The 26,853-nt window shown below is 37.0% G+C and overlaps 1 protein-coding gene across 1 annotated transcript in view; it reads right to left on the reverse strand.

Moving 5' to 3' along the window:
- The window catches only part of SLIT3 (slit guidance ligand 3), a 433,718-nt gene that overhangs the window by 207,666 nt on the left and 199,199 nt on the right, over positions 1-26,853 (reverse strand). Inside the window, 1 exon segment of the mRNA XM_008503402.2 lies at positions 5,430-5,501. Coding sequence (XP_008501624.2) covers positions 5,430-5,501 — 72 coding nt within the window.

Here is a 26,853-nt window from a genome sequence, read left to right on the forward strand (position 1 = left end):
TACATTTCTGCATTTTCAAAAAAAATCTCAATGCTTAATTTCTTCCTCCAAAGGAACCTTTAGAAGGATATAGAACCTATAAAGAAGGATATAATGCACAATTCCCTAAGTGGCCCCAGGATGCAAGGAAACAGCTTGCAGGTCTAGTAATATCAGCTATTATCTTATGTGTTATCTGTAGCTGAGAAATATTTAGGCAGAAATGCAATGAGCCTGTATTATTGTGACAGATGAATCTGCTAGCTTATGCTTTTTTGAATCCCAATGCTATGAAACACTCTTATAGTCAAATCCTACAGAGGGAGAGCAGCAGAAGGTGAATGAGAATGCACTGAGTTCCAGTGGAAAAGAAAAAACAAAACAGGGAAGAGGCAGCTCTGTTCTCTGTACTCGTTTCCCTTTCCAGTCAATCATTTTGTTTCTTTAGCTGGGACACATTGGTGTGGGAGAGAGGACCACCACAGAGCCTGAGCTCTGTTAAAAGCATGGCTGTGGTCCAGATCCTAGCACTCAGCTCTACTGCCAGCACTTGACTCCTTGATGTGGGTCATGGAGGCTGCACTGACATAGATACTGACACCAGACCTGAGCACTCGGGATAGATGAGATATATGTTTGCATTCTCACTGCTTACAGAAGTAGTTTTCCTTCAGTTTGAAAGGTGAAAGATGGAAATGGGTGCCAAAGGAGCAAAGACTTAGGGAAACACACAAAACCAGAGTCCTGCTGTTTTAGTCTAAGGCAGATCTCTGCTTGATGGTAGGTCTAAAGCTATTGATTTTCCTTACTGCAACACTGCAAAGCAAAGGAATAAACTTCTTTCAAGAGACGGCAAAAGGACACATGTAGCAGACGAACCTTTCCTGGGGCACGGCGCTTCAAAGTCAAACAGGTGTTCCTGCCAAGGTGCACAAACCGTGCTCCAATCTTGCTGCCTTTAGATTTGGCTAGCCTTGTTCAGTACTTCTGCTCCTGACTCAGCTAACCTCCTCCTTTGGCTGCTCCAGACTGAGCTGAGCATGCATTCGGAAGCTCACCTTTTATTGGGCCCCAATCCTGCTCATGCACAGTTGGGGTCAGCCCTACTTGGGCACAGGTGGGCTTAACACAAGCTCACGCCTCCTACCTCGTAATTAGCAACATCTGATTGCCTCATTTCACTACAGACACAGGGCAGCAACCTGCTAGGAGAAGCAGTGATTCTTTAAAATCTCTGCTGTGCATTTCTTGTACAATGTCAATGATCCCTGCAACAGAAGCAGCCTCAGTATCATCATGCCTCTAAGAATCACATTCTAACAGTGCTTTGTGATGAGTGGTTATGTTCAGCTTCACAGTCCTGAAGTGAACACAGTGAGCAGAGCTCGGACCATACTGCCAAAAATTGCAAGCAACACCCCGAAAGATTCACTGCTGATGTTCAAGGAGCTTTATTTGGGTCAACCTCTGCATAGCCCTGTTCTGGGGATCTGGCTTTTCTCAATAAGGTAGGCTGGACAGGCTAATTCAATAGAAACTGCAGGAATACCACACCAGAGAAACACTCATCCAAAAGCCAAGACGTGACACAAGCAGGGCAAACATGCAGAAATCCAAGTAGTGGCTCTATATATTTTTATGATGGAAGGACTCAGCTGACAGTGCTGAGTTAGCCCAAAGCTCAGCAATACCCAAAGCCATATACTTTAATTCCTGAAATAAATGTTTTTATTTGGGGCTAGATTCCTCCAAGAAACATTTCCTGTATTCTAAGTAATAAGTAACAGAAATTGAATACAGGTGCATGCTGCAAACTGGCCCTCTCTTGCCCTTTATTGTGAAACTCTTAGGCCCACTGAGTAGCATTTATTCTATAATACATTCACAGTGTCACTTATAATAAACTCCCATCAAAGGTTACTATTGGTAATGGATATTATCTGCTCATGAAAATTTCTAAAAGCTGTATAATTATTTCCATATTTTAATTAGAAATAGACTAATTTATTCTTTGTGTGCAGATTCTTCCCTTGATTGTATAGTCCAACAGCAGAAAACAGTTCAATATCAAAATAATTCATGTATCAAAATCTCCCCCACTTAAGAGTTTTAAACCTTCATCTTGCCAGGAAAAAAATTTGTCACCCTGACATTTAAAAGCTCTTCTTAGTACCACCCTCCTATAAGCCCATTTCCCCAGGCTCACTGCTCTGCTAAGGGCATAAGAAAAGATAGAAAGCTTTTACCATTGAAAAAGCTTGGTGAAAAATATTCTGAAACATTGCTTTCCCATATCAACTTCTTTTTTTTTTTTCTTTCCTATTACTGTAACATTTTTTAAATTACCAAAATCTTAGTAGTACCAAGCCAGTATGCTCCAACCAGGCACAGCCTGCCACTTCGTGTTGCTTACTGCTACTGCCACAAAGAGATAGGGTAGTTCTCACAAGGTTTCCAAACAGCACCCACTATGATTTACAATAAAACCTTAGGTTGCATTTGTCAGAGCCTGTATCCAAAAGGAATTCATGCTCAGGCTTAATCTATTGCATCAGCTTATCCACATTTTCTCCTGAAGAAATCTTTCCAAGCTGCTGTTAAAGACAGCATTAATCAGGAGACTTTCATGTGGTCTAGCACTTGCTCTATTAATAGTCCCTGTTGTAACAGGGACTTGTGTCCCTATTACAATATCTACAATAATTTCATCACAACATTTGGACACTTCATGTAGAAAATGGAGGAATTCAAGACCATGTGAAATGTCAGGCCATGAAAAAAAGAGAATATTCCCATTCCAGCATTCCCCTATATGAATTTTAAAGATAAATTGGAAAGGGTTGAGGAGTTACTTCATTTCTTGTGTCTAAAGTGTCCAACACGGCTCAAAAACATGTTTTTAAGGTGGAAGAACTCTGAGATAGTACAATAAATCTGCAAAGTGATAACCCCAGAAACAGCCAACCCTGCTGCTATCATGTTAGCTCATACGTGTCAGCAAGTCACCAGGGGATGAGCAGTGCAGGTGCTCAAGCAGCTGAACAGCACTGAAAGGCAGACTCCTCTCCCTCTGGGTGTTTGAACACTTACTCTCACTGGCATGGTTAATCTGTGACTCAAAAGGGACCAATGTGGCTGCCAAATCTAGACTGAGAATGGGAACTGGCACGTTTAAACTGATTGTTAAAAGCTTTAAGAGCCTGAAATATTAACTTGGTTCAACTTGCATCACACCCTTACCCTTAATGCTGCAAAAATTCTAATGTGTTTCTAGCAGCAAGTTGGCTCAAGATTTTGTTGCATTTTTCTCAACAACTCACAGGTCACTGGTCTGTGTCTCAAAGCAATAGCCACCTGATCCAATGAACCACCCTGGATACACATCTATTAATCTATTCCTTATCAAGGAAAAATGGCTAAATTTCTGAGTGAAATGTCTCCTCTAAGTCACTTCCAACCAGAATTATTTTATGATTCTGTGATAACATCAGTATTCCTGAAAGACAGAATGAATGGCTACAGAGAAACACTTGTGATACTTTTATAGCAAAATCATAGGGACTGTCTAATTGACTGTCAGAATTTTTTGTTAATGCTTTAGGTCCCAACATGTAGTGTTCCTGTAAGCAGTCCATAAATCCATTCCTTGATACCAGCTCATGTAAAGGTGAGACTGGCTCCTGCTCTGAGATTGGTTGCACGAATCAAAGCACACCCATGGCTTTTCTGACAACTTGCCAGAGGTGAAATCAACTCTGAATGCAAACTTTGCTATTTGAAATGAAGCTTGACAACTAACAGTGAATTATAGCTGGGAAAGGTAGATTTTCTGAAACAAAACACCATCTATTGATTACACAACTGAAGTAAATAACAATACAAAAAAGCCACTCCTCTCTAAAATTCACAAACTTAGCTGGATTCTCAAGATGTGTGTTCTGAGACTGACACTCAGGTAAAAAAGCCTTCTTCCCCGAAAAGCTAAAGTCACAAATGTACACAAAGCAAGTAACTGAAAATAAACAAGCTTAGTGTGCTGAATACCAAACAGTTGTAAATGTTATATGATTTGCAAAAATCTACTCCTCCTGTCTATTCCAAAGTCTCCAAAGTAACCTTGAACAGTGCTCAGAGTGAGCTGAAAGCATCTCACAGCATTGCTCCTCTGCTTGTGTTTTCATCTCTGGGGCAAGTCCTGTTTTGGTCTTTTGCAGTACTGACTCCCTTTGCACAGACCCCCGTGATGTGATGGAACATAGCATCACTAGAAAAAGTAAAAGAATTGTGCTTTGCCCTTGGATGCAGGCATGGTCATACTCTGACTAAAGTTGAGTGCCCTTAACACTTTCCACGCTGCCTATAAAGAAAAAAAAAATTAGTCCAGGAGCTAAAGAGGTTGTTCACTGGGGCAAGAGATGAGGACCAAGCACAACTATGTTGCAAGACTGTTCATAGAAAAATGCTGCTTTTACCATCCCTTCAGCTGATTCTTCTACTAAATGAACTAAAAACATTCACACTATTTATGCTGTGCTTTCAATATTTAACACAGTGGGGTATGAGATTTCAGCTACCGGTGTGGCAACAAAGTGTGTGTTAATACTAAAGGCTCTGAAATGGTTTTGAGAGTGGCTGCATGTTTTCCCAGGAAAAGCTGACTCTGCCAACTTGCTGGCTGTTATATCTCTTTTCATTTCACCTTGGTTTGATTCTAATGATGCCAACTGTGCTAGAGTGTAAGTGTGCACAAAACTGCATTTCTGATACATACAAATAGCCTCTATTTATAGCCTCTAGCATCTCTGGAAATAGAGCACTGAAAATCTTTCTTACAGATAACTCAGATTGTATGTTATAGAAAGTGCTAAAACAGACTAACACAAACATCAGACCTCCCACTTTTCTCTATGATGGCTTTTAAAAACTATTTTCATTTTCATTACAACCGATCAAAGCACGCACAGTTAACTTCCCATATTATCTTTTCATTTTCTGGTATTTCTGCTTAGCTACTGTGCCCATGTCCCACATTTTGCCATATTAACTTCCCACTAGGTGATGGTACAGAAAATTTCATCTAGGTGAAGTACCTGAAGTTCACCCCCAACCTCTACCACTTCTTTTTCTATGTACATTTTGCTTCAACACTTGGACTGTGATTTCACTGGATTTTGCAGGACAACATTTGCAGGACAATACTAAAGGGAGAGGTAAAGTCTTTAAGTATACACTGTTGCTAGCTCAAAACTTCCCCAAGTGTGTTGCACAGTGTACATGCAGACCAAAGTAAGACATGACACCCTCGACAATAATCTGCTGCTGCACACAGCAGGGTCCGCAGCTTTCTTTTGTGTTACACAGAGCTAACTACGTGGTACTCAAATTGTGACAGGCAGATATAACCTGTGGAGACTATTTTCACCACAAACATTAATGAAGTTGTCACTTACAAGTTCTTCACATCAATGATTCCTCGAAAGGCCTTTCTAGGGATTCCTTTTATCTGGTTTTCACTTAGGTCTCTGAATGAAAGAAGAAAAAAGAACAACAACATTGTGTTAACAAAGAGAACAGATTTCTCCAATACATGTGAGATAATGTAATATAAACATGCTTAGAAAAGTAGGTATTTCCAGATTTGTTACACCACATGATGATTTCAATTTTCTTTATCTCCTTCAGCGGTCTGTGGCATGAGCTGAAATAACTCTCCAACGAAAACCACCAGAACTCATGATACAAATGACATAACTTCCAGAAAACATCACTCAAATGTGCTCATGATGCGGGCACAATGCCATGATTCACTGTCAGAGTACCTGCACCCAAATCTTGCACCTTAAAATTGCAACCCTGTACTGTAAATATAATTTTGTCACCTCTTTGCTTACTGGCTGCAAGAATACTTGGCTGCCTCTGCTCAGGCTATGGCTCCTTAATTGAAATTAATATTCATTAAAAACATGACAGTCATTCTCTTGTGAGTTTTGTAAATTTAGTCAAAAAATCTCGATCCACAGCATTAAAAGAAAAACACTATTCTGTGTCTAAATGCGAAAGACATAATTTCAATCTTGTTTAAAAAACAAACTAAAAACAATTGAAAACAGCTATTTTTCTCGTACTTACAACATTCAGAAATGTATCAGTTTAAATTACTACAACTGCACTGTGAGTGCAGTAGAGCAATAAGAATTGCAAGTTATGCTTTTCTGTTCTGCATCCTGCTCCTTTTCCCTTTAATTCACTACAAATACTCCCACTAGATTTTCCCAAGTTTGCACTTCTCTACCTGTGACAGTGTAGGCAGGCAGGAAGTCACAGGGAATGGGAAGGAAATGGATACAAAGTCAGAGTGCTGCATGATTTCAGACTAAGGAGAGGCAGCACATGCAATGAGTTCTTTGCTGGTGCCCTGTCAGCATGGAAGAGAGCACTATGGTTCAGAGTACTGAGTAGGGGAAAGAGGAGAGGAGAGAAATGTAGGAAGATGAAAGGTAGAAGAGCAGGAAAGAAAAACAGAAGAAATAAGTTAATGGAAAGCACAGGGATGGCTGGAGAAAACGACAAAGAAAGATGATGCCAGAGCACAGGAGATAAAAGTGCATTGAGTGTGTCTGTGTCCCTACGTTAGAGAAGACCAAGACATTGCCCCATTTTCAGAAAGAAATCCTGGCTTTCTAATGATTACTAAGACTGAATGGCAGTCATCTGTACTCACCACCAGATACATTTCCTAAGTACATTTTGTATTGCAGCAAGCTTCCTTTCTAGTCTCCGCCAAATTGGCTTTATCAAATGAGAGGCCAGAAATCAAAGCCTGTCACAAAAGCCCACAGTGACATTGCAGGTCAAGTGTGTCACACAGGGCTTTCTTCTGCTTTCCATCAGGCAGATAGAAAACAAAAAAAGGGGACGTTGTCCTTGTCATGAGAGTAATTCAATTTGTACCAGTCATGCAGTCTACACCAAATTCTCAAAGTAGCCACAATGGTCCATTTAGGCCATCACAAACAAGTATGTGCATCTGGATACAAGTATCTTTTTCAAGACAGATTAAAATTCTTCATAACCTTCACAATTTGTTTAACAGTGATCACTTCCAAAATATACACTTACAAAAATCCTCTCCCTAGTAGGCAATGTTAGAGACCTGACCAAAAGTCTTTGACCTACAGACATCCCCAAATGTGCCAGTGCATCAACACCACCCTCCTTCACAAAGGTTCCTCTGTACAGAAAGCAGCAAGGCCAACACCTATGGAAACACTTTCATTAGCATCCTGATAAAACAGGTGTATTGAGCTAAATGAATGTTAAATAAAACCACGCAAGTTTCATCCACTTCAATTTACCACACAGCTTTCAAGCAGAGTAAATGGTACAGAGATTCTGCAAGAAGCCACTGCCTAGATAGTGTTCAGTGTCTTAGAAAGTGTCCCCTGGCCTCCTCACAGTTGTCCTATCTGGTGGACACATGCTTGAAAGGGCCTCAGCAGCAGATCAGAGAGAAACCCACTAGGTGGAAAGCACTGCAGGGAATGATACCAGATATGTTCAACCAACAACTTCTGCAGCCAGCAGAACTTTGACATCAAGTTTGCATAGAGCAGAGATGCAGGAGCTAGCAGCCTCCAGCTCACATGTGGCTCATATCTCATAGTGCAGTAAACCATACGTTAGTCTAGCCCAGACTCAAACAAGAATTAGCACAAGTCCATAGTTTTGGGGTTTTTTAGTGCTTATTGTAATTGAACTAAAATGATCTGGACACACATTAACTCACCCTGCAAGTATAATGTTGCTTTTCTGATCTTCAAATAAATACCAATTGCAAGATCCTTACTGATAAAAGGATTGAAAAAAAAAAAAAAAAAAACATTCAAAACTGCTGACATTTCCTAAGTGCCTCTGCAATCTTTGCTATAATGATGGTTTTAGCTTCCTTCCTTCTTTAATGCTGAGCCTTGCATCCTAAGTGAAATTTCAACTAACATACATAGTATGAGAGTCTTTTTACTTGAACTTCAGTTCAAAAGAAAAGATAGCTATTTCAATAAAGCTGTTCAACTACAGTGGTACCTAAAATATCATGCATTATATGGAAATGAAAACTGATAAGCAATATGCTTAGATATTCTCCCTTTTCAAATACGCAAGAAATCAAATCCCCCCAAAAATCCCTTTCCCTTCCCCCTTTGGAAACCACCAGCGAATTTCCAAATCTTTTTGGCATACAAATTTCAAAATTTAAAAAGACTACTGCTAAACAAAAAACTGCCTGAAAAGCAGCTTGATTAAGAAGTATTTATTTTGGTTGAACTCTATTCTCTCATTATCTCCTCTGCTCAAATGAGCTAAATGAAAGATCACAATTCTGTAATCCAAAGAACTAGCCTTGCCTTTTATCTCAAAAAGTTCAATACGAAGGTTTGAACTGGTCACCAAGAGCAAATGCTTCACAGCCAGACATGTATCTGTCAGTATATTACTCTATGTTGATCACAGAACAGTAAACTCACAGCTAACTGCTAATACACAGAACAGTCAGTTAAAAAGAAGGAAAATCCAGAATAATTAATCTGATTGCTGCAAGTACCTTCTAGTTTATCCACAATTCAATCGCTACTTGGCATAAGAAAAAAGAAATCACACAGAAGTCTTACATCAGCTGATACAGAACTGTAAGGCAGGCACTGGTTGGTTCAACTGTATATGGCTTGGCAGCATAAATCAACCAATCAATCAATTGTTTCCCCTCCCTTTCTGCCACAACCATGCTGGAAAGCTTTACTTTGCAAAGCAAACAACAGAAAGGTATGAAAGCTGGTTTTTAAAAGGGTGACAACAGCCACAAGTGCTAACAAGTTAAGTATTTTAACCCCTTGCTTCACTCCAGCTACAGAACGTGCAGCTGAAAAAAATGAAATTTTGTTAATATTTGTTAGTAGATTATTTACATTTCTACCAAATATGATTTTGAGGTTAAGAACATTTCAGTCTTATGCATTTACCAAAATAAAATACACTAAAAAGTTAGACGGTTTGGTCACTAATAAAGTTTAGTGACTGTTCTTTAACCCATTTCCTTACAAAAAAATAGGCTGAACTACTCTGCAAAAGGTCACATACTTAACCCAACCTGGTCATTGCAATTTGTCTCATTAGAATTAGTTTTAATTTATACAGTATGTTACACAGAAAGCCTATCCTACAATATTTTACTGATTTAAAGAAAACAATTAAGTTAAAGAGTTACAGATGGGGAAAAATTAGAGTATAATCCAAAGAGAACAGGTATCTCTAAGTAACATAATAGAAGATAAGCAAAAGTCTGTGAATTGAGGAGTGATGCAAGTCAGCTTTTTCACAGCGCAAGAGCTGGAGGAAAGAATTTCTACAGACAGTGAAAGGAAAGGCCCAATGCTTACTAAGGAAGAGTTTGCAAGATAAAATGGAGCAATGAGATAGAAAACCAAAGGAAATCCATAGGGAGAAAAAGCAGTGTACTCAACCATAACTGTAACAATTCCATCAAAGAGCATTAGTATTCTCAGTGTCTTTTTATTTAATTAATGGCCTGACACTCCCGAGGGACTTTGTTGTCTCATAGAGTTTCTATTAGAATCCACAGCAACTTGGAATATCTCAAATGTGCTTAACTTCAAGCATGGCATAACCAGAATCATAAAACCATCAGCAGAATAGCTACAGCATCAACTCCCTTCCAGTTGCTAGAATTTCGTTACTTTGAGTCTTGTAAATATGCAAGGGAAATTCAATATATTTATCATCCTCCAGGAGGGAAATACATTGAACAATTCGGGTCATTGCAGTAGCAACAGGAACAAGGTGTGGCAAGGCTGACACTCCCGTCAGCACCTCTGTACTCAGGAGAAGCCTTATACAATGCTTTTTTTTCTGTGTTCAGTGTGTTATTAGGGTACTTACCATAAAGAGCAGTTATAGCTCTGTCTAGAAGGATAAATGGGTAAGTGTTGCTGCCCACAGGCTACAAGGCAAGAGCTTAAGCACAACAGTATTGTACAACTTATGGTCTGTGGAAACTTAGCATCACTGATAATTTTCTCAAAATTCTTGCTCCTGCTGCAATAAAAGTATAGATGTTGAAAGCATCAGAGTTCTGCAAAATAAGAGCAGGTCCTACAGCTGTTTTATCCCCTGAGCATGCAAGGTGATTGTGTTTTTGCTAAATATAATACAGATGGCTCTCCATTCATGCCACTGAGAAACTCTGGTTTGGTTTGGTTTAAGGAAAGGAATTTAGCTCAAAAGTTCTGATTAAAGCCATCCTCATTGCTTTCACAGTCAGGCACTGCTGCACAAATACTACTGCTTTATTCAGAAGATAAAAACTATGATTTCTTTCTTGATCTGGTTTTATTGTGAGGCCAGAAATGTTAACCCTATACATTCCAATATTCATTCACACAGTCTAATTAAGCCCAGTTACACTCACAAACTCTGCTTCTGAAAAGCAAGACAACGAACAGAGGCTGAGGTGTGGAAGGGTATTCGCTAAGCAGTCAAGTAGATTATTATTTTAGCATCATCTTCTACCTCCTTCAAAGCCAAATTTCAACCTATCTGATAATAAAGACCCTTCAAAAAACATGACCTTCATGAACTTGGACAGATTCATGGCTTCTATCCTGACACAACTACAGGGATCACTCAGTACATGGTAAAATCTTTCTAAATGTTTTGAAGGACAGAGGCTATGAAGTTGCACATGCTTCATAAATTTTTTTTACACTTTCTTTGTCACCTCAAAACAACAAATAAAAAAACCAAACAAAAAAGCCCAAAATGCAAACAAAAAAACCCCACAAAAACCCCCCACTGTTTCACAAAATTAGACACAGTGCTACATTTGGCTGTCAAGGCACCAAATAGAAAACCAGAAAAAAATATACAAGCACATCTCTCACAAGACTAGTAACTATTTTTATATAATTTTAAATGAACTGCAAAAATAACCTATGTGTCGATGCCCATTTAAATGCAACATTTACCCTTCTGACTTTTATGATTCTTTTCCCCTCCTCCTGCCATTTCCATAATGCTGAGCAAATACTCATCAGACAGCACTTAGGTGACTCTTACTTTAAACCAACCATCTTGAGACAGATCAGAGTTTTCATTTCAGAAAGAAGCATCTGTTTTGTATTTTGGGACATAAGCATAAGAATAAAATTTTACCACCATGTCTTTGTACTTTGGATATGTCTAAGTGGAGGAACTGGAAAGTTACTGACAGTAGACACAGACTGGAAGCGAAGACCACTCAATAAATCAACCTCTGGCTAACAAGTGACAATACGGGTTCTTTCTTATCAGTATTTAACATAGGTCTTCAGTTCTTTACAGAACAGTGAAAACATAATTGATCCTTTTATAGAGAGGACAATGAGACACAATAAGACACAGTGTATGTGACTGAAGTATTCAAACAGGGTGAGGGAAGAGACCAAAACAACCCCTCAAAGTTATACACAGGATAACAGGATGCATGCCATTCTATGCAATTTGTACACCAAGCCTTACCACTTGTGGACTGACCAGCCAGAAGAGAAGCAATATGCATAGTTCTGATAATGTTTGTGAGAATGATTAATTTTGATAGAAAAATCTCTTTTACTGTAGAATTATCTAGAATTAGTATACATTTGCAGCTGGATCACTGACAAAACAAAGTGAACCTGATGTGATTCAATTGTTCCTCTGTAATACCAAATTCTACCAATGCATTTCTATCACACTGCCCTCCAATCAGGTGAGATTATAACATAGGCACTAAAAATTATTTTGTAGGAAAAACATACACCTCAGAGAGGTAGAAGTGGGGCACTGACATCAATGGCAAGAAATTAACCTTCCAAAGATTCCATGGCTTTGCAAATACTTGCTTGCTACTAAAACATTGTGATTTCAAGAAGCTCTCTTGATACTTATTAACAATAATACTTTCTCAAAGGGAAATTCAGCTGTGTGGAGGCTCTTTTAAAGCTGATTCAAAAACAACCGAAGGAAAACCCAGTAAGTTTTATACTGCTGACCCATTATCTATTTTATACTTCTGTCCATTCAGTTGTATTGGAAAGAAATGCTACACATTCGCAAATTCTAAAAACCAGTAAGCGATGTTACCCTCCTATCTACACAGACAAATTATGAACCCCTGTTTAAAGCCAGTCTGATTGCTTAACTTAAAAGATATTAGGAATTTGTTATATCTTTTAAATAATAAGGTTAATTTCTATTTTAAGATATAGTTACGCAATATCATAAAGTATGAAGCATAAGCTAATAAATGGCTGAGTCATTGGATAACTGAACATTCTGGAGGAAAACTCACTCTTGAATGATATTGCTTGACATAACTCTGCCTCTGCTATTGATGAATATTTTTGTAAGGAAAAATTATCGCACTTCACCGATTTATTTAGAAAAATACCTCCCTGATCAATTGTATTGTACACATGATCATCAGTCAGCAGAATGAAAACAATAGTAATATAATATTTATGTAATTCAGGCACTGATCTTGTACTTTAGCTATGAAAATAGACTATTTTCATAGGAGTAAGTAGCAATAGCATCTATAAAGATCTAGGCTTTATTTTTTTCCAAAGTTCTCCTGAAAGAGGCCAATTATTTCATTTGTTTGCATGATCACTGTAGGCCTTTCTGTGGCTATATTAAAGTAACAAAATTATACAGAATCCATGGATGGCAAAACCTACTAAAAGACATTCAATTTATTCTAGTGAGGCAGAAATGAAATGCAAATTATTTGAATGCACTGCAATGAGAAAGCCAACATTCTGGATATAGCTAAGCCCAGTTATCAAGAGGCTATTATTCTGTGGTAAAAAGTATACCAGTGTTAAAGGGGCACATTATTGCTCTGGCTGTAATAGAAGTGTTAAAAATAAATCATAATATTGGATCAGTAATATCAATTACAGTGAGATTCAGCACTCTGTACTCCATGAACAGTTACTGAAGCCAGAGATAAAAGGACAAGAGAGATCAATGCATCTTGTCCCTTTTTTTCTTTTACATCATTTTAGCTTCTGCTTCTCTTCAACAATTTAGCTTTATATATCTTTCCTACTATGAACTGTACAGTCCGTGAAAGCCTCTGTGAAACACTGTGGATACTGCTCAGACTGGTTTGTAGCCTTATTTAATTTTTACATGTGTATATGACATGTATTTATTAGACCAAGATGTAATGCCACAAAGTGGTTAACTCTATTGGGGATACTCATGCAAAATGCAACTGTTTAAATAATAGTAGCTTCTCCTTCATATCATAAGTTGCACAAACCCACAAGCTATTCAGTTATTCCAGAGCAGGTCCTCCCTGGCCATTACAGCAGAATGATACCTACAAACCTCCTTGTCAACCAAACCTACACATACAAGAAAAGATTCACTGAAGCTTAACCAAATAATTTCTTAATTTCTTTTTTTCTTTTTTTCAATGACTATCCAGACAGGCAAAGCAGCTTCAAGCATACCACTTCACGCACAGAGCTCATCATTCAACAGTACTACAATTTTAAAAAATGCATCTGAAGTGGAAGATAGGAGTGTTAAATAAAAAAAATAAAAATGAAGTATGCTAGTAGAATAAACATGCTAATATAACATAAACCTAAGCCTAAATTACCTGTCTGCTAATATGCATACAAAATGGTATGTTCCTCCAAAAAAAAGGGTTGTAACCATGTCATTCAGCCTACTGAGTTTTTTGTTATTTTGATGCCTTGGTAGATAACCTACAAAGCAGCTAAAACTTTATTGAACACAGAGCTAAAATCAAGACAATTCACAAGAAGTAACCGTAGGACTTGACTGGCACTTTCAACCAAGCCTGGCCCTAATACCTGTCAAGCTGAGTTAAGCTTCCCTAAAGCCAAACAATCACAGCACAATGAAAACTGCCCAGATTCTACTTCACATGTTTTTATCCCCATACACACAAAATACTCATATAGAGAGGTGGGCATGTGTGAATTGTTCCCTCAAAGATTCTTGAGGCATATTTTCAGCTTTATTTCTGAAGAAGACAAGGAAACAAGGGCACTACTTTGATTCATCAGCAAATGCCTTGCTACAGTGATCTGCACGAGGACTTATTTGCATAAAGCCACTTCCAAAAATGAACTCAGCTTTCTTCTGACTCACTGTCAAGCATGTTGCTGACTTTCAAATCAACAATGTCAACTCAGAAAATCAAATTAAATGTAAAAAAGGTGACAGCTGACCGAGGAGAGGTAAACAGGGCCTCCTGCAAAAGAGATTCTGAAGTAAAGCAGGAAGAGGTCTACACATTGCTGTTTCATTGCTGAAGCTCTCTCAAATCAAAGAATATCAAATTCCAGAGGCATCTGATTTCAACACTACTGGGAAGGATGATGACTTTCTCTTAGAGTTCACTACAGCTATGCTAGTCTGCAGAAGAAACTATGCCTCACAGCAACACTTGGCTTTCAATTATCCCAAATCTAAGTTTCCCTGATTTATGACACATCTGTTCAACTACTTCAGCAATCTTTTGAAAAAACAGATAAAGGATGATGTGTTTGTAGCACTAAATACAAAATTATTGAAAGCTTTTGATGGTAAAAACGCTTTGCTTTACTTTCAAAATACAGCTTATCACTTAGAAAAAATACAAATGCAAAGGGGGAGATAACTCACATGACCCAGACCAACCAATGCAAGGGATAATGGAAGCTCACAGGTTCTCCCCTGCTCTCTGGCACTGATTTGAATAGGAAATTGGCAGCCAGAATGTTTTTTTAAAATAAAGTCAATGAACACTAACAAGGTCAAAAAAAAAACATTAAAAAAAAAAACAAAAAACAAAACAACTCAAAAGTAAAAAGATTGCCCAAGAAAACTGAAACTAAACACAGCTCCAAGTGTTTGCTCTCCATTACACATTTACATACAATTTAAAAACGACTTCACCTTAGATCTTGGATTTGATACTATCAAATTCAAAACTTTTTCATATGACACAAGGAGTTCTATCTTATCAGAAAACCAAATTTAACTTCATTGTAAAATTTGAAAGTTTACATTGTGATATTATTTATTCACATCATTACTTGCAGATGTACTTACAGGAAACCGACAATCAAAAGGCAGAAACTAAGAAATCAGACAAAAAATTAAAAAAATTTCTGCATTGCAGTTTTATACACAAGGGAGTTATTTTTGTTCTAGAATATACTACTTGGTGGAATCTGTCTATCCATCTCAGATGCAATCACTTGCCCTTTCTTTGAGCACTTAATTTCTGGAAACTTAAAATACTGGGGATCTATATCTAACCCAGGAAAGTGGTTTTCTAACTAAACCTATCCCACTCTATCAAGTTTATATGATTATTCTATAGGTTATACACAAGTATAACACATATGGTTGCCTGCACTTTTTCTTCACTCTTTCTAAATCATAGAATATAATAAGATATAAAAGAAGAAAGGCAAAACAAATACTAAGTGGTAGGGTTGGGATGCCTTACCAACACTACCAAAAACAGTAACACAGAGAAAGTATAGTTTTACATCCATTAAGTATTTTGAATTTTCACATGTAACATACATGCTTTAATTACTAATTTTACATGATCTGCAGTTACTTCGCCATATGTGAAGCATATTTGCAAATATTAAACACACCAAATGTAAACCTTCTGCAGAAGGTTCTACATTAATAAAAATTTAAAAAACTGTAAAATAATAATTAAATAAATAAAATTTTAAAATTTAAAACAACAGTAAATGCTGAAATGCTGATACTGGCTACCAGAATTCACTGTAAGACAGAGGGGATTCTTCTTTCAGCTTTTCCATCATGCCCAGTAAGCAGAACTACTCTAATCAGGCTAAAATCATATAACACAGCACCATTTGTTTGTCCAGAACTACTCCTACTGATTATTTTACTAAGTTCTATACATTAATCCCGATGGTTTATGTGATGATTTTGTTCAGTTTGTACGGTAGCCAACATCTCTTACAGAGAGGTCAGCAAAGAAGGGACTCATTGAAATCTTCCATTCATGTACAGACCCTAGGTTATGGTCATCAGGCACTCAGTAACAGTCCTCAGTCTATAGTCCCAACCCAAAAGAAAGGATTTCCAATGTGTTTGTAGGAAAGAAGAGGGTAATCACAGAAGCCAAACAGATCCAAGGTTTTTTGTTTTTCTCTACCTCTCTAAGCAAATCTTGCACAAGACACACAGGAGCTCTCTGCACTGGGAGTTTCTGTGTATCCCTGACTTCCACAAGGCAAGCATCTTTCCTTAGGTAACATAAAATTTCAGAGCACATAGTTAATGTTCAAATGGCAGAATATATTGATTCTCTGCCCATCCCCTAGTATATCTTAAGTTTACCCAGAAGACTATTTTATTTAATTAACTCGGTGCTTTATTAATATAAATATTCCACTATTGATCATATGAGAAAGCTAACGCACGTTTGAGTCAGGCATACATCAGATCCATTTAGTAGAGCTCCATTTAGAAGAGTAGTTGGCTCTAAATCAAGGTAAATGGTAGCAAGTGCTCCTTTGGGATGACAGGGCTTAGCTGAATCTATAACATTTTTACAGAGCTAGTTTTTTTTAAAAGCAGAAAGCATATGGAAATTAGATATGAAAATGGTCTCTCCTTGCACGTATCAATTAAGCATGTCAATACCTTAATTAAATTGCTCAACTTAATGAGATTTGTACCAATGAATATGTTTTATAGTTATAATAGCTTTTTTGGCTACAGTTCAAGTTGTCAAATAAATTGTGAAAAGAAGATTAAAAAAGTAGTAATTGACATTCTGAACTGAAGCCAGTATTTTTTTCTCTCATTTTTTTCTTTCATTCATGTGATTTTGGAGAACATACAAATGCAGTAATGAACTCTGTAATAGCTTTGCTTTTAAAAATGTCTTTTCCAGTTCTAATCCTTCTTATCAAATTCTCTAAGTAGCACACCATTTGAATTAAGAAGCACTTCAACATAAATTATTTTAGGCTTTTTTTCTCTTTGAGGCTCACTATTATGCTTTTCATCCAAGTAAAAAAGAAGGAAAAGTTTCCTATCCAGACATATAACTACTGTAGAGAGTTCTGTATCAGACTGTGTTAGCATAGTGTATAGAGGAGCATGGATTTTTCCACACCAGAAACAGGGATTTCAATTCCTAAGCTGGTCTTGCTTCAATATTCTATCCACCAACTCCAGCCAAACACCACTTTTCAAAATCTAGACCACATCAGAGGAAGTTGTGCAGAAGTGTCAGAAAATGTATTTTGGAGAAGAAGCATTTCCAGTCCTTCAATGTTTCACAGTGCTGTAACTTGCTAATGCAAGTATTATTTAAATAAGTCAATGAATATTTTTTTAAAATTACCTAGCACTATTAAAACATCTCCCTCTCAAAAAACCAAAGTTATTTAATTTGTAACATACAACTTCGGGTCACATTGGCCTCACTAGCTTCCCAGTGAAAGGTGAATTTAACTAACATTGATCAGAAACACCTGATACATTGGAAACTTCAGCATAACTAATCCAGATTTTGCCAACTCAGAAGTACAAAATATACAACCTAGCCTTAAAAAAAGAACCAAAACAAATGTCTCCCGCAGTATGGACAACACTCATCTAGGGTTAAAGTGTTGTATGACACCTTTCCTGGCATAAATTACTGATTTCATCCTAAATTAATGTTGCAACCTTTACAAAGTCATTGTCTCAGTGACTCAGTTCTTTAGGTATCTGAAGGGAGATGGGTTTTTTCTAGGTGGGAAGTCCCTAACTCCTATGTACAAACATGTAGGTATTCTCAAGTGAGAAGCGTTACACAAGTGCCTTCCTTGTGAGTGCTGGCAGACTCCCTCATCAGGACTGCAAGTGACCAGAGAACACAAAGTGCCTTTTCCTGTGCCAAAAACAGACTAAGTAAAAAAGTTCTGTTCGTGATTCTCTCTCTCATAGCCTGGTAACAAATACCAGAAAAACTGAAGGTAACAAAAATCATCTCAGGGGGGCTTCATGTACAAAAATCCTAACTAAAACAAGAGAATTTATTTTTCCCCTTCATCCTGTCTTGCAGCTGAACATTCTACTGAATTTTATTAGAAAAATAATGTTCAGCTCAAACCTTTGTATAATTTAAATTGCTTTATATTATCCTCCAGCTGCAAGGTCTTTGCCTGAAAATACTTCAAACAAGTATATTATGGTCATTTTGTGACCTGTACAGGTTGCTGTAAAAAGCCTTAGTAAACTATAATAAAAAGCCAAGTATGGCCTTACAATGGTCATTCAGCACTAAAGTACAGTAGCATTTATATGCTTTTTATGTCAATCAGCACCTTGTGATCATCTATTCCAGATATGCCCACTTTGAAGTTGCCAATTGTATGGTAAATGATACACTTAAAAACAGTGAGAGCCTCACACAACTGCTTTGACTTTATTTCTGATCCTTATTGTTTTTCTGTAATGCAAATCTAATTCTTCTCCTTTGTCAGTCCATTAAATTGAATTATTTTGCTGAATTCCACGGCAGCATTTTCCGTGACAGTGAAGGATAAACTCCTTCATATATATCAGCTTGTTATGTTAGAAGTCCTAGGAAGGATGGCTGAAATGTCAGGAAGAAAGAGAACTAATTATTTATGTAAGCCTCATCCTACTTTTCTCCACTATTTTTACAAATATTGAAGATTTAAACTGACTTTCAGTTAATTAACACAAGCAGAACTTGCTGTCTTTCAGGCACTGTTTCTCATATACTAAATTGCCATTGTCTAAATAAAACAGAAAATAAGAAATTGTTTGATTAGCGTGTTTACTTATTATAGTTGAACTCCAATTCATTGTTTACTGTTGAAATTACATTATTATTCCATATAGATTGTTCAGCTACATTCTGAATATCACAGCTAATAGTTTCAGTGCATCTTTTTATCCTTTTACTGCAGTAGTCAACAGGTAAGGCCAAGGAAACTCCAAAAGTAAATTCATTGTAAATTTCTGAATTTGTATCTAATGCAATTACAGTTCAGGAAAAAAAAAATACATTCCAGGTAGCTGATGGCATAAAGATGATGTTGTAACACAAAAAAGACAAAGCTTCTCCACTTGATTCACCAGCTGTGACATCTCCATTAGCAGAGTCTCTTCACTGCAGTGTGTGTGTGCATGTGCCCATACCCACCACAACTTCACAACTGACCAGAAACCAGAGAGCAGGGTCTTAGAATTACTGTCTGATCCTGTCCCTGATTACAAGGTGAGTCTGCTACCTCTGCAAATGAAGAGCAACTTTGTGATACTCTGCTTGCTTAGTTAAATTCAAAATTTGACAAAGGAGACACCTATCATTAGATTAGTCAATAGAAGCAATAATTTATGTGCTGTACCATTGCTGAAGGCTTTGGGCTAGGGAATGAAAAAAACACATATATTTGCATATCATGGAATTCATACTTCTTAAGAAAAAAAGTCCATTCTTTTCTTTAGTGGTTGACTCCAAGCATAGCATACTATTTTTAATGCAGCTTCTGAAACTAAAATAATGCCAAATGTGTTTTTTTCAGTACCCAGACTTGCTTTTTGCTTTTTTCCTTTCTTTTTCTGCACTGACGGCACTAAATTGGTTTGTTATTCCCTGATACCTTCATGAGATATCTCCTCTCTGTCATTTATTCCTGCATCTAATTCTCATGGTCATTTGTGACACTGCACATAAAAGGGCAATATTTTTAACTTAAATAATAAAAACTACTACAGTTTTACTTCTGACTTCATTTAAGACTAAATTTCATTTTACATAAAAATGGCTGACAGATGTGACATCTCTGTCTTGCTATTAGGAGGTACCAGTATCTAAGCGATTATCAGAACTTGAATTTTCAAGCTTTTCTTAGGTCAGAACCCAAGAAGAAAAGAAATGGAATATGAAAAAGACAGTTTATATGAAACTTCTAAACAGGTATTTATTTCCCCAGTTTTTAATCCACTAAAAAGGAAAAGAGGCACTAGTTTCAGTGTAGCCAATATTAGGAAGCAAAGCTGAAAGCCCTCTTATAATTACCGAAGTGTTTCACGCTTCCAGAATAATGGGAGACGATTTGATTGGTTATGACAGAGTAAAATTAATTTTTCTTCATAGTATTTTCTCTAAACCAGCTATACAATTTTTTTATAAAATATGCTATGTTTTTCTTGGAAAAAGATGTACAGAGAGGCATATGTACTCAAAGAAAAGAAAAACATCTAATCAAAAGACCTTATGCAAGAACAAGCCCACAGTCATTTAAATAGAAAAGTCATATTAAACTACTGAACGCTTGTCTAATTATACCTATTCATTTGTAAGACAGATTTTTTTTTGCCTCAGTATTAATGAGAACTAGGATTTGGGTAGCTGACTCCAAATCACAGAAACTACAGAATCAAAGCTGGAATGCTCTAATGACTACATTTTTTCACTACTAAAGAAGCTTTTCTGGACTATGGGGGTTTTTTGTTTGATTATTTTGGATTTTGTTTTAAATAAAAAAAAGAAGTTACAGAGGGTTTTGTTACTTTTCTTTTTTTTAATTCAAAAGGCAGACATGACTGCAACATGAAAGTGAACTACTCAGATGTCATAATATTTAATGTTGTAGGCCAGCATCTCAAAGGCTGTATTCTCTGCATATTACAAATTGTAGGACACATGGTTTTGCTTAAACACCAGCATAAACTGTCCTTGGTGCAGAACTGTCAGAAATCTTCTCTGGATACGTTCTCCCTGTCCTTTGCCAGTTCTCACTAACTAGAAATTGAAAGCATCAGTAATATAACAAAAGCAATACTAACCCACCTCGATTAAAGCATACTCATATTTCTTCAAAAAGAAAACGATACTGTGTTTGCAAGCCACCTCCCAGGGTCTCACTGCCCCCCTGGCTTCCCAGCACACCACGGCTCATGCCACTTAACAACTTTGGTGCTGTAAGCTTGAAATTAAGACCTCAGAAGTAACCCTTCAATTTATAAATGAGGTTAATTTATTTTAAAACTATGCTTGCAACACATTCCAAAATAAATAACTGCTCTTCAAATGAAAAAGAACTACCGCTTTAATTAGTTATTACTTTATGCTTTACAAGATGAAGAGGTATATTTGACTTCTGCAGTATTAAAAGCATACTTGATAAGGGTCAATATGTATTGTGTATTATTTATATTTAAAATAAAGATGTTTCTTCAAAACTAAGTCTGCTGTTATACAGAAAATTGCAGTAATTCAAAGATTGTTGGCATACAATGCCCTACTGTTCTCTCACCTAATTAGTGTTCTGTGGACTGAAATAGAAAACATAAGTACCAAATAAAACTAGTATTTTCTATGTGCTAAAGTAATACTAAATACTTCATTTTTTATTAAATCAGCTAAGATTAAATGAACTGCTGTTCCATACAGTCAATATCTATCAGATAAGGTATTGATTTACTGCTGACTGATGTCAAAGTGAAAAAGATTACCCAGTGTGCTCCACCCTTCTGGTGGGTCTGGTCACAGTTTGTATGCATTTATGACACATGTATAACTCCTGCCTACCCGTGCCAAAGTCAAGTTCAATCCGTCATATCAGCACAACAGTTAGCACAGCCCATCTAAAACCTGGATAGTGTTTCTTATTTTCCACTCAAAGAGGAACTCTTAGCATGTGAATGAGTCAGAAATGCAACCCCAGTACTACTCAGCTTGCATTGGAGCTGTGGTAGGGTACCTTGAAATTCAACACATCATGTTTTCAACATGCAGTAAGGATATTACAAAGTACTAGGCCAATACATCTAGCAGGTACAGCATCTTTTTTTCCTGAGCTCCTGGTTATGAGCAGAAAAAATTTCTTTAGATACCTCTGCCAGGACTAAATTAGGAAAGGTCCATTTCCATCCATAAGAAAAGGCATAAGAAAGTGCATGTTATTAAAACCAAGCATTTGCTACTGGGTTTGACCTGCCAAGCTCCATGTCAGTGGGGAAGAGGAGGTCAGCATTTGCACTTCCTTCTGTTTCCTCACCCTTTCTTTCACTGTGTTTGTAACTTAGCCAATAGCTCTCTCTCCTACATTGCAGCCATAATGTTAGAAACCTCCATGTTCCAGGCCTCGTTTAAAGATTATTTTTTTAATGTCCTGAGCTTTGCTGAAGAGAAGAGCATGGGTAAAGTTTGATGCTTGAGTGGTGGCAGCTTTTCTTTGCTCTCTCCATTTTATGATGATGAAAGGTATAAATATGAGTCTGTAGGGGGTTCAAAATTGCTTTTTCAGCATGGTGTTATGACAAAGGTTGCCAAGCCTCATTTCCAAAAGCAAACTTACATTTCTCAAGAAACTGGATGATTTTAAGGTGATTTTACTTTTAAAAACAAGATTTACAAAAACCATCTTTAAGAGGTCCAGCCTTTTGCCAATGTATTCATGGCTAAGTAAAATCTCTGTGATTACCTTTTCTTGTTTTATTTGCAATCTATTCTATTAAGAAAACAATGTACTCTATGAAGTGAACACCCATCTTTATGGTTTAAGTTTGCTGAAAATGACGGTGGCTTAGGTGAATTTGTTAGCACTATATATTTACCTAGTATTTTAAGATTAAAAAAATTGTTGCTGAAGGTATTGTCTCTAAGAAAATCTTATCCAAGAGGAGGCAGAAAACAGAAACAACTAATAAAAGTATTATATTTAAATAAATTAATATGTAAACAATATCATTAATAAAGAAACCTGTAGCTTCCTCTGTCCTTCATAAGTTAAGACCAGCTGACATGATTCAGTTTGTTCCTTATATCCTTATTATAAGATTATATTGAAGTGTTACCTAGTCAGTATCCTCTGAAGCACATGCAGCTATACAGACATGCACTTTTAATAAACTAAAATTAAATTAGTAAAATTTTATGATCCGAAACACACTAATTAGAAATATGTCATTATATGAAAAACCAGCAAGAACAGCAATACACACATGCCCTAGATGCCTACAAAACCTGCCCCATTAATAATTAATGGCAATGGGGAAGAAAATCAAGAGGATTACATATTCTCTGGTTGAATTCAACTATGATGACTTAAAAGGAATGCAGTATTTGATTCTCAGTGACCACCATCATAGAATGAAAGCCTGCAGCCTAGAATAAGTAGCTATACAACATAATTGGGCTCAAGGAGTCAAAGAAACCAGCTTATTTCCTTTGCTTATAAAGTTCTATGGGCTCTAACCAGCCTTGTGTCCTACCACAGAGGAGCAAGAACCATATCTAAAAAAACCCACAGGGACAGCTCTCTTAGTTCCATTACACATGCTTAGACGGGACCTATGTATTCGCCTCTAGTCATCTTGACCTGCTTCTATGCTTTTTTACACTTGCATTTTGTCAGGAACAACTTATTCCTCCTTGCCACCTTTGTTTGAGTTCCTGCTTATTGGGATGGACTAGTTGAGCTTAGAGATGACAATCCTTGAACCCATACATCACGCTTTGTGAACACTAAATGCCATCCAGAGCCGGTCTGAAAGTTTTTATTAGCTGTACTTTAAAGTACTTTGATGTAAGAGTGCTAAAGAAACATTTTATTGTATTTAGTGTCTTGGAAATACTTCCTTATGACAGCAGTAAACTGAACTCCTTATGTGATTAGGCAAACAGTGTATGCCCTCTTTTCCGTACAGAAACAGAAATGGCTTTATAACCAATGAGAAGATGGTAAAAAAGAAGTGGAGGGAAGAAGTGGAACTCCAACACAGCATAAACTAAGAATTATTCAAGAGCTGTCCCTTACCTTACTGCAACTAGGAATGCACTGACAGTGCCATGGTACAGCCCAGCACAGCATGGAACAGGAGACATGTTCTCCTCTGTGTGTATGCATCATTTAGTGTACTCTGCACAATGCACTACTGACTGCCCTTCATTATTGCTAATGGAATCTCAAGGTCAACGACCAGTCATAAATATCCATTCTAAATAAAATGTATTGTAGACACCCTGTCCAATTTCTTTGCCACAGGTTTCTAGTGAGACTAGGAGTGTCAAAAACCCAGCTGACTTTCCAAGATGAACAACATTATCAGATGCATGGATTTAGATTTTAATCTGTTTCAATTACATGCATCCACTGAGATTATATATTTCCTGCAGGCTAGTCACAGTTTGTAACATGTTGTATCAATATTCATTTTCTCTCCCCCATTCTCATAGTATTTCTCCCACGTGGTGGTCTCATATCATGCATACATATGAGGCCTCTGGTGGGAGTACTGGTATAACAATGCTGTAACACCCTTCAGCATTTTGCAATTAAAAAAATGTATCTTTTGTATGGTTAGTTTACATTTCTCTCTCTTCTCACACAGAACAGCTGTAAGTCATTAAGAAGAACCTCACAATCCTCATCGGGCAGGATTAATAACATATTTGAATCACAGATAATGAAAAAAGCCAACAATCTGAGAGACAGTAAAACACAAAAAACCCTGAAACAACCTCCACACACACACACAAAAAAAAACCACCACATTTTTTTTTCTGCTCCCTAACTCTTGTGATCAGAAAGCTGCCACACTGGATAGACTCAGAGCATCAGGATTGATACAGCAGTGATACAGCAGTGTGTCTTCTGTGCTAAGCATCATGGAAACTTATCCCACTGTACTAGAAAGCACTGATTTTGATGGCTTTAAAAACAAATTGCTATCTTACATCTTAATTTTTTTTTTTTTTTCCAGAGAGGAACTGGATTTCTGGAAAAGGGAGAAAGAGGAAGACCTGAACAAAGCTACAAGGTGCCAGGACAGTAGTTCCCTTCAAAAAGAGCAACATTTTAATAACAAGTTGGCTTTAAAGTCTGAAAGAAGGAAACAGAGCAGTGGGAAAGCACCTGATCATAGATCCTCTGATGGAGCACAACAGGCCATACCAGCAGACAGCAAGTTCAAGAACAATGCAGAGGGGATATCTTACCAGTGCCAGAAGACAAGGTTAGAAGAAAAGACAGGCTTACAAAAGCAATAAACTGAATAAAAAGAAAACAAGAGGCATGTCCTAGAATTACAAAGCAATAAACCAAATGCTATCTGTACATCTACTGGGATGGTCAGCCCAGCTGTAGGCCACTCCTATTCTGACACATTACTTTATGCATCCATAAAAAGGGTGTAAGGTTACTCATATACTATCTACACTCTATAGGATAAGGATGCTTCTGGTCCAGTTCTTTTTGCCCATTTGAAAGCCAAATAGCAGTCTGCTAGCAGAGCTTGCAGCACAGGGTGTGAGAATGCCTTGGAACAGTGACACTAGCTGACAACATGGAAGAGGAAAGCTGTAAATGGATACTGAATTATATATAATCTCGAATTGCTCCCAAATGCTCCTCTGTCAAATTCCAGCCCTTCTGACAGATGCTTTAACCAAACAAAATAATGTTTTTCTAGTCATTATCTTCACTAGTCATACATTTTTACTCCAAGGTCAGTTACTGAAGAGAATGTAATTGAGGTCCAGTTCCAGAACACATAACAACTCAGAATTAGACTAGCACATTTGCTCTTCTAGGCCTTTGATCCTGGGTATAAATACTTGGATTTTTATAACACTAGTCAATTCTGCATTAACATACTATCTTCCTCCACATTACATTCAGAAATATGACCAGTCTGGGTGATACAACATCAGTAATTGCATATGTATTTATAACTTCCCCAGACCTAATTTATAGCACAGGGATCTACAAGTTTTCTAAATAAGACTGAAACTGCTGTATTTATATTGTAGATCTGCATAGTTCTTTTTAAGATTCCTTTTGTTTTTCCCATTTTCTTCACTGTAAGAGATAATTCTTTTGACAGTAGAATCTAGTGGAAAATGTAAATATACTGCATTTTAAAATACTGTTAAGCATTTCATACACTGGATGGAAACAGGTTGATATGACAATACAGAAAGGCTTTTATTTGGCTAATTTTTACAGACCAAGAACTACTACTACATTCATACTGTATATGGACCTACCTGATTAGACCATAAGGGTTAATATTATCAAGGTTTTTTCAAGCATATTGCTTGTTTCAAAGGAGCTACATTAGCCAGATGCCAAGCTGATACAATAAACAGCCACGCCAAATCTAATGAATTAAGAAAAAGAGAACCATGTAAAGAAATTTTCACATGAAATCAAGTAATGGCAGGAAAGAAAAACTAAGATATATTAAAATAAATAAAAAAAAAATCCAACATACAAGCTGTAGAGAGATTCTGAACATGAGGACTGTTATATTGCTGCCTTTGTCATACTTATGCATCTCATACATCTCATAATTCATTTTAACATGGGAGCACTGGGACTTGAAATAAATCCATACACTGATAAATTTTCCAGATAGAGGATTCATTTTCTGTTGACTGATCAGAACAAATGACAAGATTAACTAAAATTTTATCACAGTGTTTGTTAGAACATTTTACATCCAACCACATTACTGTGTGGTTAATGCTTGCAACAAACAGGACTACAGAGACTTCTTCAATACAGACAAGAAAAGAGCAAAACCAGGATGCCTGGGCTTACAGGTGCTAATGCACTTTAATGACTAATTTTAATTTTTTTAAACAAGGTAAAAGTGATGCGGAAGCCCAGCTGTGTTGTTACCAGAAACTAAATGAACCACACCACAACGTAAGGGATGTGATCTGCGTTATTAAGTCAATGCACAATAAGCCTCTATCAAGAAAAGTGTTCACAAAAAATTCAGGAT

This window comes from Calypte anna, chromosome 13, assembly GCF_003957555.1.
Source record: "Calypte anna isolate BGI_N300 chromosome 13, bCalAnn1_v1.p, whole genome shotgun sequence".
In the NCBI taxonomy this organism is placed as follows: Eukaryota; Metazoa; Chordata; class Aves; order Apodiformes; family Trochilidae; genus Calypte; species Calypte anna.